This window comes from Rattus norvegicus, chromosome 3 (genome assembly GCF_036323735.1).
Source record: "Rattus norvegicus strain BN/NHsdMcwi chromosome 3, GRCr8, whole genome shotgun sequence".
In the NCBI taxonomy this organism is placed as follows: Eukaryota; Metazoa; Chordata; class Mammalia; order Rodentia; family Muridae; genus Rattus; species Rattus norvegicus.
This window is the reverse complement of record NC_086021.1, coordinates 152,478,787-152,495,254: the sequence shown is the minus strand read 5'-3', so window position 1 is coordinate 152,495,254 and position 16,468 is coordinate 152,478,787. Positions and strand designations below refer to the sequence as shown.

Genomic DNA, 16,468 nt, shown 5'->3' with positions numbered 1-16,468 from the left:
AACATTGGAGAAAAGGGTAAACAAAACAAACCTCTATGTGGGAGGTAGGCATCAGAGCAGTTACACACCTCCATGTCACATCCAGAATCCCTCGTTCCCTCACCCACCTCCTACTGCAACCTTTCAGTGCTCTCTCTTCTGCATCGTGTATATATCCCATCCTTCCTAAGTCCACAGACCACCCATCCTTGGACAAGTGCAAGCTCTTATTGTTCTAGTCACTCTCCAGCCCACTCATACCACAATTTAAAACTGCTCACTTCTTACTGCCCCCATGGTACCTCCAAACTCCAGCTACACTGGCCTGGGGTCTGCATTTGTTTATCCCCATTCTTCCTCCAGCTCCTCCTTTCCCCTTAGCTCAGTGTCTGCTCTCAGCACCTGTACTTGAGACGGCAACATTTGCTATATCTAATCACATTTGTGTTCCTTATTATTGCTACAGTTTCAAGTTCTACTAATTTGGAATGTTTCTCTACCCCTACATGAATTCCCAGGAGAACAGGCTTGAGGGTCGGTGCTGCACTGAGTACACATCTCATAAGCAGCAGCTGGGAGGCCAAGCAGGTGGACAAATAAGTGAAGGGACCGGTACTCGAGCAGACAGCTTGTTGGACACATGGGCAGAAAGTTAAGTAGCTAAGTCAACAAGTAAACTAAAAACTGAATGCAGGTAGGCCAAGCGCAGTTCCACCAGGGAATACAGGCCACACCACATAAAGGAGAGTTAAAGCAATGAGGGTGCGTCTGGAGAAACTGAGGTAAGTACCATGAATGAAACACTCTCTGGAATGGATTCTAAAAGATGGGTTATACTGGGGCCTGCGAGATGGATGACCTGATCTGGATCCCCAAAATTTATGTAAAAAGCCAAATGCAGTAGCATGTATCTAAAATCCCAGAACTTCAACAGTAAGATGGGAAGCAGAGGAGAAGAGTTCCAAGGCTCAGGAACCAGCTTGCCTGGAGTAGAGGGCACAGCACCTGACGCTATCTCACAACATGGTGGGAGGAGAGAACTAATTCCCAAAGGTTGTCCTCTGACCCCAACACATGCACTGTGGTATGCTCTACACTCACACACACATGCACACCACACACACATGCACACTCACACACATACATACACACATTTACACACACATATGCACACTCACACATATGCACAAGCATACTCTCACACACTCTCACACATATATGCAGACACACGCATACTTACAGGCATATGTACACTCACACACACACATATACACAACTCACACACACATGCACACCACACACACACATGCACACTCACACACACACATGCACACTCACAAACATACATACATACACACATTTACATACTCACACATATGCACACTCTCACACATGCACACTCTCACACATATATGCAGACACATGCATACTTACAGGCATATGCACACTCACACACACATACTGATAATAGAAAAGGGAATATGTCAACAAGCACACAGAAAAGAACTTTATTTCAGATAGACAAATAGAAATACACAGGAGAAAAAAATCAATGCTTATTTGACAACCAGCAAATAACTGCAGGAACCCAGTTTACAATTGGCTAAAGGGAGCTTTTATTGTGAACTTCATAAGTAATAATCCACTATAAAACAGGAACATTTAACAATGCCTAGTGTGAGTTTAATGTAAATGATCACCAGCTGCCCAGGGGAATATCAGTATTCACAGATTTCAAGAAATTGCAATTTCCATGCAAGGACTAAGATGTGGATGATCCTGGGGTTTTATTTGAGTCCCATTAATATGTCAACAGAAGAGTGAGGCTATCCATATGCAATATACAGAGAGAGAGAGAGAGAGAGAGAGAGAGAGAGAGAGAGAGAAAGAGAGAACGAACTATCAACGCACTGTATGGCCATTGAACAACACCCATGTTGAGCTCATCACTGACAAGGAAGAAGTGATGCCCTAGAACATGTCTGAGTGTCGCTGGGCAGAGTGGCAGTCATCAGCCACTAATGCATTAGGTCGCTGTGTTCTACTGGCTTTTCCCTAGCACCTGTAGTGGTCTCAAGAAGGCACCATACTTAGGGGCATTGTCGAGACATGTATAGGAATGGGGTGAGGAGACTGAGGGAACACTCACAAATGAAACCAGCTTCTCGTTTGACCTCAATAATCCAGATCAGCCGTCTTGCTCCCTGGCAGCTGCACAGACACAGGCTGCGGAGAATTTTTAGATACGATACAGCTGGGAGGGAGGATGGGTTGGCCTGGAGGAAACAACACCTGAACCAGATGGAATGGTAATGTCAGATTGATTGTCTGTGGTCCAGCTGCTCTCAAATGTCCATGTGCTTGTGAAGAACATGATTAGAAATGGAAATCTACTGGTGTCCTGCATCCACACCCACATATGCCTGGAGCTCTGGTTCAGAAATGTGGGTAGGGCCAGCACTCGGCATTTTAGCAAGTACCCCAGGTACCTGTATGGCATGAGTCCTAAGGCCACCCCTGGATGAATGCTATCATCAGCTCACAATGACTTGACAGCAGCCCCCTGTCCATAGCATTTTCCAGAACTACACACATACATACACACACACACACACACACACACACACACACTCACCATGTGGCTGAGCTCAAAGCAGTTTGTGCACCCCCAAAAGTCCACCTGAGCCAATTAAGACCCCACTCGCCCAATTTTACGTTCTCTTAGAGACTGGCTAAATGATAGCAAATGCCTTTTTAATCATTACACTGCCCCCAAAACAGATTTAGTCTTGGCAAAGTCTGTCTGTAGCTAGGTATTTGTGTATTAAATACATCCTTGAAGCATCATAGCAAACACTGCATTTCTATCACTTCCAGAGCACTCTTCATGTTCCAATGCTGAGATATTTAACACCACTCCCACAGAACATAAATGGATGGCAGAACACTTTTTTACTATTACCTAGGATTCCTGATAAATCACTTAAAAAGTTAAGGATTCAAAACTAAAATCTTGAGCCTCTTTGATGAAATTATTGCTATGCTCAAAACGTAAGCCCAGGGGAAACAGAATTGACCAATCCTTAGAAACAAAAAGGATGATGTAATCTTTGACAGGTCAAGTAAACAAGGTGAGAGGTCATTGTCATCCACCACAAATGAAACCAGCAGCTAAAATAATGAAAACTCTACCCAAGTACAAAGTAAAAATTCCCTCCAGATCTTCCTGACACCACAAACATGTCAGGAACAAATGAAGTGCTTAAAGTTTAAGACACTAATCCATTTGTGCCCTAGAGATTGGTTTAGAGCAAAATAGATGCTTTGCCTTAGTGCAATTAGAAATGGTGTACGTGTCAGAGAAAGAAGGGCTGAATCAGTTTCAAAACTACCATCCGAATTCCAATCACAAGGAACAACTCTTCAATTTCTACAATTTTGTTAACGCAAGCTATAGATTCAAGATGGTAAGATGTAAGTCAATTGATCCAACCATCGATCAATGGGCTTTCAAGCAGAGAGGCACAGTCACATGTGTCTTGGGAAGACTTTTTAAGACTACAGTGTACTGATTCAGGACAATTGTCCACATGGAAATGGGTTAAAGAACTGAAAGAAAAGGGGCCCCTAGCAAGTTCCCGCTAGAAGGGGGAGCCTGCTTACAGATATGTAGTGGACCTCAGCCTCTCCATTTATGGAGCAAGGCATTCTGCTGGGCACCGATGAGGCCTGGGTCACCTGACTGCTAACTAGTAATGGGCAGAGCTGAGGATGGTCCGGAGCCCCACCCAGCCACTGTCCAAGCCACTCCCCACAGGGCTGTTACTATTTCATAACTCACAGAAAAGCAGATGTTCAGACCGAAAGAACAAGAAACCAGGCAGGATTCCACATGTGAAGAGAGGTCTAGCCAAATCCTTGCCTCGCCCTGTTGGGAGGCCTTCAACACAAGCTGGATTCGAGAGACCAGTGTCCCCAGAAACCAGTGTCCCCAGAACAATGGCCATAACAACATCACATACTATATAACTGAAGAGCAATTGAAGCAGAAATAAAACAAACAAAGCCAGTATTTCTTCAGCAAACTACTGTGACAGACAGACTACTACACTGTAAGTGTTAAGACCCGAGTTCCATGTCAGCAATCAGACCTGAAACCATCCTCCTGAGGTAAGTCAAGTGCCAGAGCCAGTTGGAACTGGCCAGTGTCAGGGAATTCTGATGTAGAGGCCAAGCATAAAATGAGTGGAAAGGGAAGCATCTGCATTCTTCCGTGAAAAGGCCAGCATCCATGCAACCATTCCTTCTGATAGAGCTTCTCACTGCATAGGCCTCATTTGCAGCTCCACAGACAGCAGGCTGTCTGGACACCTGCACCAGGCAGTCTGGCAGAAGCCATATGTACATCTGTCTGTCTTCTGTATCACCTGAATTCCATAGCACTGATTAACAGCTGCTCCAGCAGACAGAAGGATAAGCAAACACACCAAATGGACTTCTCCATTCCCGCCAGATCCCCTGATACCACAAATGTGTCTGTTTCCACACTCCAAGGTCCAGGCACAGTGATAGACACTGACTGATAAGCATAGAGAGGAAGTTATAACTAAAGCAACAGCAGTGCTCAAAGAAGCATAAAACTAAACGCTTCCCAAAGTTAAAGGCACCATTCTGCACTAGTCAACTCCTTCCAGTGATCTGTCAACAAACACATGAGGTAGTGTGGAGATGTGTGTTAGAGTTTCATTTCTTTAGCTTCTTTCGGTATTTCTACTTAGGCTTTCAATCATGGTAAATAAATGATAATATAAGTAATTCATGCCATATTCTTAAATAGGAGGGTTCTGAACCCCAGAGAAGAACCCTTCAATTGCCCAGTGCCCTTCCTCACTAGGAGCAATGCCCATCTGCTCTTACATAATGTCACTTCATCCATGTGAGTGTCAGGGAAGTAGCCCCACTCAGGAAAGGTCACTTAAGAGTAAAACAAGAACGAGTTACTACCTCAGGAATGCTGGGCTAGGGTGCTGATCTCCCACCATCTGGGCATCTGCAGACATCACACACCTACAACCACACACAGGTAAACATCAGGATGCTCCGGAACCCGCTTCCCCCACACCAGGCAGGAAAGCATGAACTCCACTAGAGAAGCAGCTCCCTCTCAGCTTGCACAGCCTGAGACCTTGGTGGATGTCCTACAAAGGATGAATGGACGCATGCTCTTCTTCCAGCCTCTTCTCACATTGCAGTCTATCATCAGCCCAACTGCAGCCTGCAAAATAGTCAGGCGAGCTGCTGGTGTGACTGTAGGAAAGATCCAGATGCTGCACTGTCCAGGCCCAGCAGTAAGCAGCGTTCTGGCTAAGGCAAGCCAACCACTTTACCAGCTCAGTCTCTGTCCATTCAGTGGCTGGGAATGAAGCATTAGAACCTCTGAAGACAAGGATGTGCCTGCACTTGGACTGCAAGTTTGAAAACAATGGACGATCCCTTCTCTTTCCATCAGGGAGGTCAGCTGAGCCTCCTGTCCCCTGAGAGATTGGCCCAGCTCAGCAACAGTGGTGACAGTAGCTTTTGGGAACCAGGACAATCAGTGAGGGAGGGGCTCATGAGGCCCAAACCCCCACTGAGGGAAAATGGGCAGGTGACGATTGCTAATAAAGGAGTGTGTGTCATTTCTGGTCAGAATAAGTTGTCCATGCTTCAGTAAATAATGCCCCATTCATGCCTATGCAAGCAGCCGTAAGGAAATTCAGTGCATCACACATACAAATAATAATAAACTAGGCAAGAAGCTTGTTGGAAAAAGGAATGGTTTCATTGGGGGAAGAAAAGAGATAAGAGAAAATAATAGGATTTAAAAAATAACCAAAATGAATTATATAAGCATATGAAATTGTCAGATAATTTTTAAAGAAACCTTTATATGTGAGCTATGTATTCAATGAAATAAATATTTCTAATAATTTAATAAATAAATGAATAACCAACCTCAGGATGCTCACAGACAGCACAGCCCCCAGTCTACAAGGCGCTGTTCCTACTCACATAACACATCTCTGGGTGCACTTCCTGCAGCGCAGCAGCAGACAAGACACAGGGTGCACATCCTAAGAGTGGTGAGGAAGGGGCCGAGCAGAGAAGCAGTAAGACAGCGACAGACAGCACGGTAAGACAGTGCCTGGGGCACCACTGCCCTGAAGGGTAGCGAGAAGCCCCGCCTCTGAGATGTTGCCACCCGAACCAGGAAGGTCTGGATGGCTTCTTCTTGAGCTGGAGAGAGAACACACCTGAGGGCTGCACCAAGAAAGCTCGCAAGAGCATGCAGAATGGACGGGAAGGCCATAGAGGTACAGCCCTCCATCCTTGGTGACAGAAAATACTAGGATTGTCTGCCACAGGCTTTGGGAAGGCCCTAAAGGGTCTGAGCCATGTGGCAGTCACACTCCCTGTGTTCTGTGCTGACTGGACCTCTTTCATGGTCTCTGACCTTCCTTGTGTCTACTGCTCTAGATCCATGTCTGAGAGCAAAGATTGGGTGGCAGCAGCACATCTGTCCGTTCCTCACACTCTCATAAACACTTAGGCACTCACGGGCTTGCATACAAACACACCATGTTCATCTGCACAGACGGCTTACAGAGTTGATATTTCTAAAAAACTGGGCAAGAGAACCATTTTTCTCTAACACAAAAACTTGCCAAATAAATGGTTTTTCCATAATGCAACTGTAGAATTTGGAATATGGTAAGGAAATAAAACACTTAGAATTAAAAGCTTACTTGACAGAAACACATGTTTTTCTATCAGTAAAACAAATTTGGCTGCACTCTTCCTATCCACACAAAAGCAAGCCAAGACACTGTCTGCTGCAAGACAAGCCCCTCTAGCTGAAAGGGAAAGGCAGAGAAAGGCCACAAGCAGAGGAAAGCACCATGGTCACCTTGGCCCTTCTGTGCCCACTGGCTGCCACCTGCTGGAGAGCCAGGGAACGGAAACCTGAATGAATGCCTAGGGTCAGGAAGAGCTGCAAATGTGAAATTGGACAACACATGAATTTAAACAGCAAGGACCTTTAGGACTCCATAAAGTCTTCTCTAACCTAATAAATTAACATAATTTCCTCCAATGTTTAAAGAACACCATTTGAGGCTCACCAGGGTTCTTTGATTTTATGGGATATGTTACAGGTATACAACATGCCATTTTAAAACAGTTTTAGGCTGAATGAAAAAGCCAATCTAAAATTTTCCCAAAATACAGTTAAAGCAGAATAATTCCTCAAAACTATGGGACAGCAATCACATAAAATCAAAGGGAACAACAGGAGCAGAAAGAAAAGCCAGAGAGACTGCCACCCTGCAAGCTATAGCTCCAGTGGATTCCAGGACCAAGCAGACCACCGGGGCAGCAATGGCTGGGAGGACAAGGGAAGGGGTCATGAAAGCTGTCATACAACAGGACAACCAAGAGGTCAGTGGGGTCCCTGAGCCACCAAGAGCAGAGCAGAAGGCAGATGCCGAGGAACTCACTCGCTGGAGATCTGGAAGCACAGATGGAAACCCAGGGAGGACCAACAATGGCTCGGTGTACAACACTGCCTAGCTGCATCAGACAGTGGGGTCAATCCCCAGCACAGAGGAGGGGAGGCCGGGAAGGGTAAGATGGTGAGTAATCGTAGCTGGGAGAGCTATGCAAGGCTGCTAAGAGCCTGGAAAGGGAGGAGTCAAAGCTGGGCCAGACCGGCTGGACAGGATGTGACCCCTACCACCATGAAGGGCCTGTATTCAAGGAGCCTCTGCTCTGTCACCACCTTGAAACTGTTTTCATTTTCAAATAGATTGTCTTCTTTCTCAGAGACATCAGAAAGTTCGAAATCCCTAACTAAGGAATCCCTGAGCTCCAAGGGAAAGAACTACACAAGAAGAAGGAGCCGCTGCTGCTCCAGGATCCGCGTGGTGCAAAGGAAACCTCCGAGGATGTCTGAACAGGGTCCTTACTTTCATTTCACTCTGGCTCTGGCCCAAAAGGAGAGGCTGGCATCAGCCCAGGAAGGGAAGCTTTGCTGCTACACTGGAAGGGGGAGGGGGATGCCATCCGCTGACCTCTTTCTCTGCAGAGAAGAGAGAACTGTCTGCTACGACCAGAAGAAAGACAGGTGGGGGGAGAGGGGAGAGGAGCTTGCAAAAGATGAAGAAATCTGGTAGACTCCACCTTAACCAGGCGGCAAGGTGAGCATCACGGGGTGAGACAAATCAGCGTCTCATACGCCTGATGATGCACTAAGGAGAGGACGAGACTGCTTTAGAACAAGCGGCTGTTGCTCCCACACCACAGTGCCTTCTCTAACCACAAAAGTGAAACTGAAAAAAGGTCCACTAAACAGCACTGCAGAACACGGGGAAGTGTCAAGGCCGTGAAACACAGGAAAGAATGAGAAACCAGCTCAGGCCGGACAAAATGAAGGAGGAAGGACAACTGTAATTAAATGGAATTTGGAATACTGCACAGCTAAAACAAAAACTAGTGACACTACATGCTGTGGCGCTTTCCTATAAGATCTAAACAAGCAGCAGAGGCAGCAGCCACAGAAACTGGGCATTGGCGGCTCATACCTGTCATCATTTATTTAGAAGCCTGGGGAAAGAGACCGACAGAGTTCAAGACCAGCCTGGACTTCAGAGATACCTTGTGTCAGAAAAAGGAAGGAAAGGAAAATGGGAGGGAGGGAAGGGGAGAGAGGTAAGAGTGAGGGAGGGAGGAGGGAAAGGGAGGGAAGAGAGAGGGAAGAGGGAGGAAAGAAGGACGGAGGGAGGACCAGTGATTTCAGAAAAGGCTTGTAATAAAGTTAAAGTATTGTATCAGGGTTAACTTCAGTACGTGATCACTCTAAGTAAGACGTCAAACTAGGGAAGCCAGGGAAAGACTAAGAGGGTTCGTTGGGCTCTCCTGTAAGGTTCAAATTATCTCAAGGCTTGCATTTTCCTGTAGATTTTTTGTTTGTGAGTTTTAAAATGTTATTAGTAGGGGCTAGAGAGGAGGCTCAGTCGGTTGGAGCACTGCCTGATCTTCTAAAAGTCCTGAGTTCAATTCCCAGCAACCACATATGGCCATCTATAGTAGGATCTGAAGCCCTCTTCTGGTGTACAGATGTACATACATGTACTCATAAGATAGATGGACAGATAGATGGATGGATGGATGGATGGGTGCATGGATGCATGGACTCATGGATGCATGGATGGAATGTGTCAGTAATAGCAACACCCTCAGTTCCACTTTGGAAGCTTAATGCCATGGCACCATGGTCCTACTTCTCAGTTAATGCAAAGTGTCAATGACAGAAGAAAACCACTGTTCCACACCACTCACTCAGCCTCGTTTCTATGCTGCATCCCCACGTGAGATCACCATTCCCCTTTGCAGCATCTAGGAAGGGAAAGATGCTAAGAAGGAGAAGCAGGAATAGACCTAGTTCCACAGCCTGCCATGCCTCTGTCTCTATCAAATGGATTAATTAAAGCTTTTATAAATGCTAAACACAATGGGACAGCATACGTTTGCAAGACTATTACACATCTCCTTTCTCTATTTTAATTACTTTCTTCCTGAGCACTTATAGAGTTGGCAGTAAAACCAGGTCAGATGTTGCTTTAGAAAAATGAAGACTTATAAAGAATCTTGAGCTGCTCATCCACCACCCACACCTTGGATAAAAACCCAATCCAGGTAACCACTTCACTGGGTACACTGGCCAGGGCCACTGCTCTGCTGCCATCCAGTGGCAATTGTGGGCCATGACAGTCCCAGAACAGCCCATAGGAAGAACTGGACCCTTCTAACAACACTGTCTCAGCCTGGTGAAGCTTGAGACAAGCTCTGGAATGACAGTGTAAACACGTATACTTGAGAAGAGAGAAAGTAAAATAAACATGAGGCTGTAGCCATGAAGGGTTTCCTCCACCTCAAGATGAGGACTACTCCAGAGACTAGGATTAGGCCGAGGCACATTACTTACACCCTCGAGACTGATACAGGCTCCAGGCTCCAGGCTTACCTGCTTTGGATCAGAGCTAGCAGCTCCAGGAGCAGGGGACTCCAATTCTATAGTCACAGGCCCATCGTTCTGAATGTGCACCTGCATGTAGGCACCAAACTTGCCATCTGAAAGAACAATTCAAACAAATTCAAGAGTTGGAGACCCTGGGTTTACCTGTCCAAAGACTACATGAACAGCAATGTAGTAAAAGTAGTAGTAACGACAATAACACAAGACAGCCAACACAGGACAGCCAACACAGGACAAATGGGTGAAGGATTGACGAGGGGGACAGACGTTACAGGCTGACCAAGAGAACTGGCCAGAAAGCCCTGGTAACACCCAGCATGAATAGAATGCTGTGTGAGTGGCAGAAAGGTGCACTAGCACAGCCCCTGAGGGATGCCATTTTGGCCCCGTGTCCAGTAAAGGCTCTTCAAATCAATCCCCATTTGTTGGCCTGCTGGGCTTAAGGCAGACTTACAACTCCAGTCAGAATCTTTCTCCAGGAGCCATGGCTTCCACCACATCTGTTTCCCCCTCTGATTCTTCCCACTCAATTTACTTCCTCCTTAATTTCATGAGGATTTAAAAAGACAGACAGACAGACAGACAGTCAGACAGACATGCACCAGCACTGGTTTTCTTCAGTGCCCAGACAGTAACACCAGACATGGTGTAAAAAGCACCTAGCTGTCCGCCATATTTATAGGCAAGTTAGTCTGGTTCCTGTGGGGACCCGAGTGTGCCCAGATAATGGAGGCTCTCTGTGATCTCCATGACTAAAGTGGCCGTTCAAATCAGCAGAGCCTTTGCTTTACCTGTGTCACACTCGCTAAAAAGACATCAGCTGGGAAGGAAATCATGTGTTTAATTGCACGCTAAAATTATAGCTACAATTAGTAGCAAATTTCACCATCTACGCTCCTCAGGGAAGCTGCAGGCAGACTCAGGAGGAAGAAAATTATTTTCAACCTTGAATTTCTGTTGGCAGGATATACGGCACATGCTTCGCCGTGGTTCTCATTCCAAGTAGTGAGAAATTATTTTTCTTTTCCTGTTTTTCTTCAGTTGGGAACAGAACTATTATCTGAATTTCCATTTGTACACACAATAAATCCAAAGACAGGTTTTAAGAGGTCTTAAAATGGTAACATTTTTTTCCAGTCCAGATCAAAGGGTGAAGTCCCCAAGAAAAATTATACTGGCCATGGAAAATAAATACACTTTTAAAAATAAAAGACAAGAACATATCTACAAAATTACATCTGGTTTCATGTGGTGATATAATCAAGTTGTTCTTAAATGTAAGTCTCAGGGTTCCACCCAGGGCTGCAAGACAAGCACGTGTCCAACATGTTTGTGCCACATGTTTCAGACACGAAAAATCCAGCTGGGACCCAGCATCTACACACTGGCCTCTGTCAGCAGCTGTTCATGGTCCCCTCCTAACCATGCTGGAGGGTGAACCACACATCAGGATTCACTACTGATCTGTGAGGCTGGTGTCCATGCCTCTCCAATGCTCAGCTGACTCTTTATCACATACCAAGAAGGCCCTCACCACCGGATAGGGCCAGTTACCACGAATGCAATGAAAGTGTAAAAAGCCTTAGTCCCTGCTATTAACATGCCTATCACTAGCCATCATAGTATATGGTCAGCCCAGACAATTGACCAGGAAACACAACAACAACAACAACAACAACAACAACAACAACAATTACTGAAGGAAAAATAGAGTAACCAAGAGACAAGTGCTGTTGTTTCTTGGCCTGGTTAAATGAAAGCTCTACTGTGCAGAGCACAGCCTGATCCCCTGGGATGTGGCCTACTCTGAAAACTGTTAGGGGACATGGCACTAGACAAGAGCCTTGGGCTAGCTTGAACCAAGCCCATCTCCTACAGGCAGTTCCCTTCCACCCAGGCAGTGTTCTCACTGTGACCAAGACTCCTTTTGTGCTGAACTGTTGACCTGTTCAGAGCCTGGGCAGGGAGGAGGAGTGGCTACTAGAGACTCCCACCCCTGGTGCACAGGCTCCAGGCCTTAGAAAGCTATGGCCATGTCCAAGCGGCAGGGCTTTGATCTGAATCTTGACTGTTTAGGCCATGCTCGTGGGTGGCACTGGCAGCTGCTGGCATCTGCAGCAGCTCTAGCCTCATGTGCAGAGCCTGCTTCCATGGAGACAGCAGTGTTTCTCGGCATCCCCACCTCTTCCAAGGACATGGCCTACCAATGCACCACACTGGGTCAATGACTGCAACACAGCAGTGGGTGCCTGGCTCCAGGCAAATTGCCTGCCAGTGGCAAGGGAGACTCTAGGAGGCTTTAGCAGAAACCAGAATCTCCAGGACAGATACTTCCTCAGATTTTCCTGGGAAGACAGCTGCTTGTCAGCACATGGGGATAGTATGGGTAACTGAGCTTTTCAGAGTATAAACAGTCAGGCCTGAGTATAGAACTCTTCTATACTGGAAGCCAGGAAGGGATCAAGACAGGCAAACCCTATCCATGGAGATTCTCCCAGACCCAGTTCCCCTTCTGAAAGTGTTCTGCTTGGCTGCGCTACTTCTGTACACTGAGGTAACCCAGGCTCAGGACTTCATAGCAAGGTTTACTAGAGAATGGGATATACCTGTGGCCCAAGATCAAAACTGTCTAGTTATAGGGAAGGGCCACCGTCAAACACAAACCATACAGCCAAATACATGGCTCTAAAGAAAACAACCGTTTGGCTGGTAAATATGTAGGACCAAAATTCACCTCAGCGGGCAGATATTCTAACTGAGCTTAGGTGCTAGGATCATGGATTCATAGCAAGTAAGGAAGTTCATCTCATCTAACATGGAGATTCTAGGCAATGTCTCTGATGACGGGGCTTTGCTCAGACATCTTTGTGTTCTGCAGTACCTAACAACAGTTTGCCTAGATAACCTTCTGGAAAGTAAAAGTCCACCTCATCTCCAGAAGGAGGTACACAAGAGCCTATGTGAGAAGCCTGCAATGTTTGAGGCCCTGACGGACCTACAAGGACGACTTGTAACACAGGTATGCAAGTATGCTGGACATGGCTGCTAAGTGAACCCATATCAGACTGGCCAAGGATACCCCTGTGCTGAGAGCAACTGGCTAGGAAACCAGCCAGAGTCTTCTGAGCTTAGACTTCTATTTCTTTAAACCTGAATATGATGTATTTTTAATCTTTGTCCCTTCTGGGTCTTTGAGAAAGGTAGAGAGTTACATGCAGATTCTATGCGTGTCAATATTGCTGACAGTACAGTTGATCTCCTCTTGTATCTCGAATACATGATAGATGTGACTCTAGTCGGACAGTCCTTTAACCTCATAGCAGAACTCCTGCTGGACTGGTGAGGACGGTTGGCTGCAATATAGGAAACATAGAGATACCTTTCCCCTTGGGAACACGTTGGCCTCAGAGGGGCTTCACAGCAAGGATCTCATCCAGGTCAGAACTTTAGGGGACAAAGGATGCTCCACAGGAAGAACCTCAGAGGCTCAGAGGTGAATTAAAAGGACTTGAGCTATGACCAGTTCCCAAACAGGGAGCCCCATGGGCAGAGAGCATCTCTGCTCAGAACCACTTTTCATCAGTTCCTGCCCCTAGAAGAGAACAATAGTCCTCAGGAAGGGATAATGCTTTCTCCTCCCCTAACCTGTGCATATAAACACAGGCACACAGACACACACAGACACACACACACCACACACACACACACAGACACTCACACCACATACACCACACACACACAGACATACACACCACACACACACAGACACACACACACACCACACACAGAGACACACACACTACACACACACAGACATACACACCACACACAGAGACATACACACCACACACACACAGACACACACACAGACACACACACACAGACATACACACACACAGACATACACACACAGACATACACACACACAGACACAGACACACACCACACACAGAGACACACACACTACACACACACAGACATACACACCACACACAGAGACATACACACCACACACACACAGAGACACACACACAGAGACACACACACACAGACATACACACACCCAGACACACACACACACACACGCACACACCACACATACACAGACAGACAGACAGACACACACACACACACCACACACACCCAGACACACATACACAGACAGACAGACAGACAGACACACACACACACACACACACAAACTATGGCTGAGAAGTAAGCACAATCCCTACAAGTGTTCCCGACCTAAACGTCTACAGGAAAGGGCTAAAATTGCTGTGAATACTGCCTGAAGGAGACCCAGCTGCAGGCAAGAGGGAGTTGTCACGATTACCACGTTAAGATGATAGACTCTGATGTCTGGGACACAGAGTAGCTGATACAAGAAGTGGCATCCTGTTTCATGCAAATGTCAGCGCAGTGGCTGGGAAATTTTCCTAAGGGATCAGATGTGGCCAAAAAGGAGCCATGCAAAATTCTGACATTTTTAGACTATAAATTTGTTATTTAGGAAAACTAAAAAGGAAAAAAAAACTAAATGAAATAAGGAAGCAAGAAAATAGACAATAGACCACACAACAAAAAGTAAAGAAGAAATGAAAAGACTGAAGATTAAAGGAAAACAATGAAATAAAGATGAACTAGGTCAACTAAGAGGTAGTTCTCTAGAAATGAAAAAAAATACTAAAATTAATCTGAAAAGATGTCCAACCACACCCACATGGCAGCTCACAACCGTCTATAACTCCAGTTCCAGAGCATCCAACCCCCGCACACAGACGTACCAATGCACATAAGACAAATGTTTAGGGGTTGGGGATTTAGCTCAGTAGTAGAGCGCTTGCCTAGCAAGCGCAAGGCCCTGGGTTCAGTCCCCAGCTCTGAAAAAAAAGAAAAAAAAAAGACAAATGTTTATATTCTTCAAAAGAAAATATGGTGTAGAGTGTCTTAAAGACACATCAGTGAATAAAACTGAGTCCAGAAATGAATGCCCAAGCCAACAACCAAAACAAAAAATCCTATGTTAGTTTAAAGTAAAGCTGTTCTTCTTGCAGTAGATGAAGACCACTAGAGAAAGCCACGGTGTGTCAACATGTAGAAAATAGTTGACTGTGGGGTGCCCACTCCCAAGTAACGTATGTATAATGCAGCCCTATACCTCAGCCTCAGGAAAATTACAAAAGAGTCTAAGAACCAGAGCACCAGGACGCCTGCTCTGAGACGGTATCTTCTAGACATGAAGTCTCAACACTGTGGCCACCTAAACAGGATGTGAGCAATGACAACACCAGTTGACATGCTGACGTGGACGGGAAAATTCCGCATGATCCCACTCCTAGACACAATCTACTGGCTACTGAGAGGACAGGAGTCTGTTTAGCTCAGAGACAGTCTCCAGCGGTCAGCCCCAGACACATGTACACACAAGCAACACTAAACGGACTCAGTAGGTTGTGTGTGTGCCTACTGAAAAAGAAACAATAATGTGCGGTTGAACCCAGAGGATGTGTGAAGGGACCCATAAACCAGAAGGATTCCCCGAGCACAGCAAAGGGAAGAATGATAAAAAGACACATGCACTAGTCATGTCCTCGGTAAAGCATAGGTATGAAGAACACAGAAATCAACAAAGTCATCAATGTTTCTATATTCCCAGGCCCGGGGTCGCTGGTTTGAATGCTTCTAATGACTCCTGCTGAACAAGTAGGACTTCTTTCTCAGCCCAAGTGCATGTATGACTTGGCCGGTGAGTGCAATGATAACAAGATTTCTTCCCACCTATGTCTGCTTTGTCTTTTAAACTTCTGTCCTTATTTCAAACTGAACTGCCATCATAAACTGTTGAGACAGAAGAAAGAGCTGGGCCATCAATTCCTGATAGGAAGTGTGGAGGGAGCTCAGGATATGAGACTTTACAAAAAAGAAAGGGTGAAGGAAAATAAGGGCAGGCAGGTAGTGAAGCCAAGAGAGGCGATGTGCTCATCAGGCATCTGTTACTCTAATAAAACACCTGAGATATTCACCTTATAGGAACATGGTTTGTCTTGAGTCATGGGTTCAGGTTTCCCTGTCCATGGTCTCTAATTCCTATCACTTTGAGCCCGTGGCAAGACAAAGCATCATGATAGGAAGCATATTCAAGAATAAAGCTGTTTATCCCCATGGGAAATAGGAAGCAATGGGGAAGGGGCAGGGAGAGATGGTAGCACTTCCTGTTTTGTTTTGTTTTTTTTCCCAGAGGACTTAAGTTTGGTTTCCAATACCAAATCACCTGTAACCCCAGTTCCAGGGGCTCCAACACCTCTCTTGGCTTCCAAAGGAAGTCATACATACAAATCATGAATATATACATACACGCTCACACACACACACACACACACACACACACACAAATAAAACTAAAATATTCTTTAAGAC

The 16,468-nt window shown here is 45.8% G+C and overlaps 1 protein-coding gene across 1 annotated transcript in view; it reads right to left on the bottom strand.

Moving 5' to 3' along the window:
* Dtd1 (D-aminoacyl-tRNA deacylase 1) overlaps positions 1 to 16,468 on the bottom strand; it is a 162,768-nt gene that overhangs the window by 116,706 nt on the left and 29,594 nt on the right. The window contains exon 4 of the mRNA NM_001398981.1: positions 10,040 to 10,146. Coding sequence (NP_001385910.1) covers positions 10,040 to 10,146 — 107 coding nt within the window. The remainder of the gene's footprint in view (positions 1 to 10,039; positions 10,147 to 16,468) is intronic.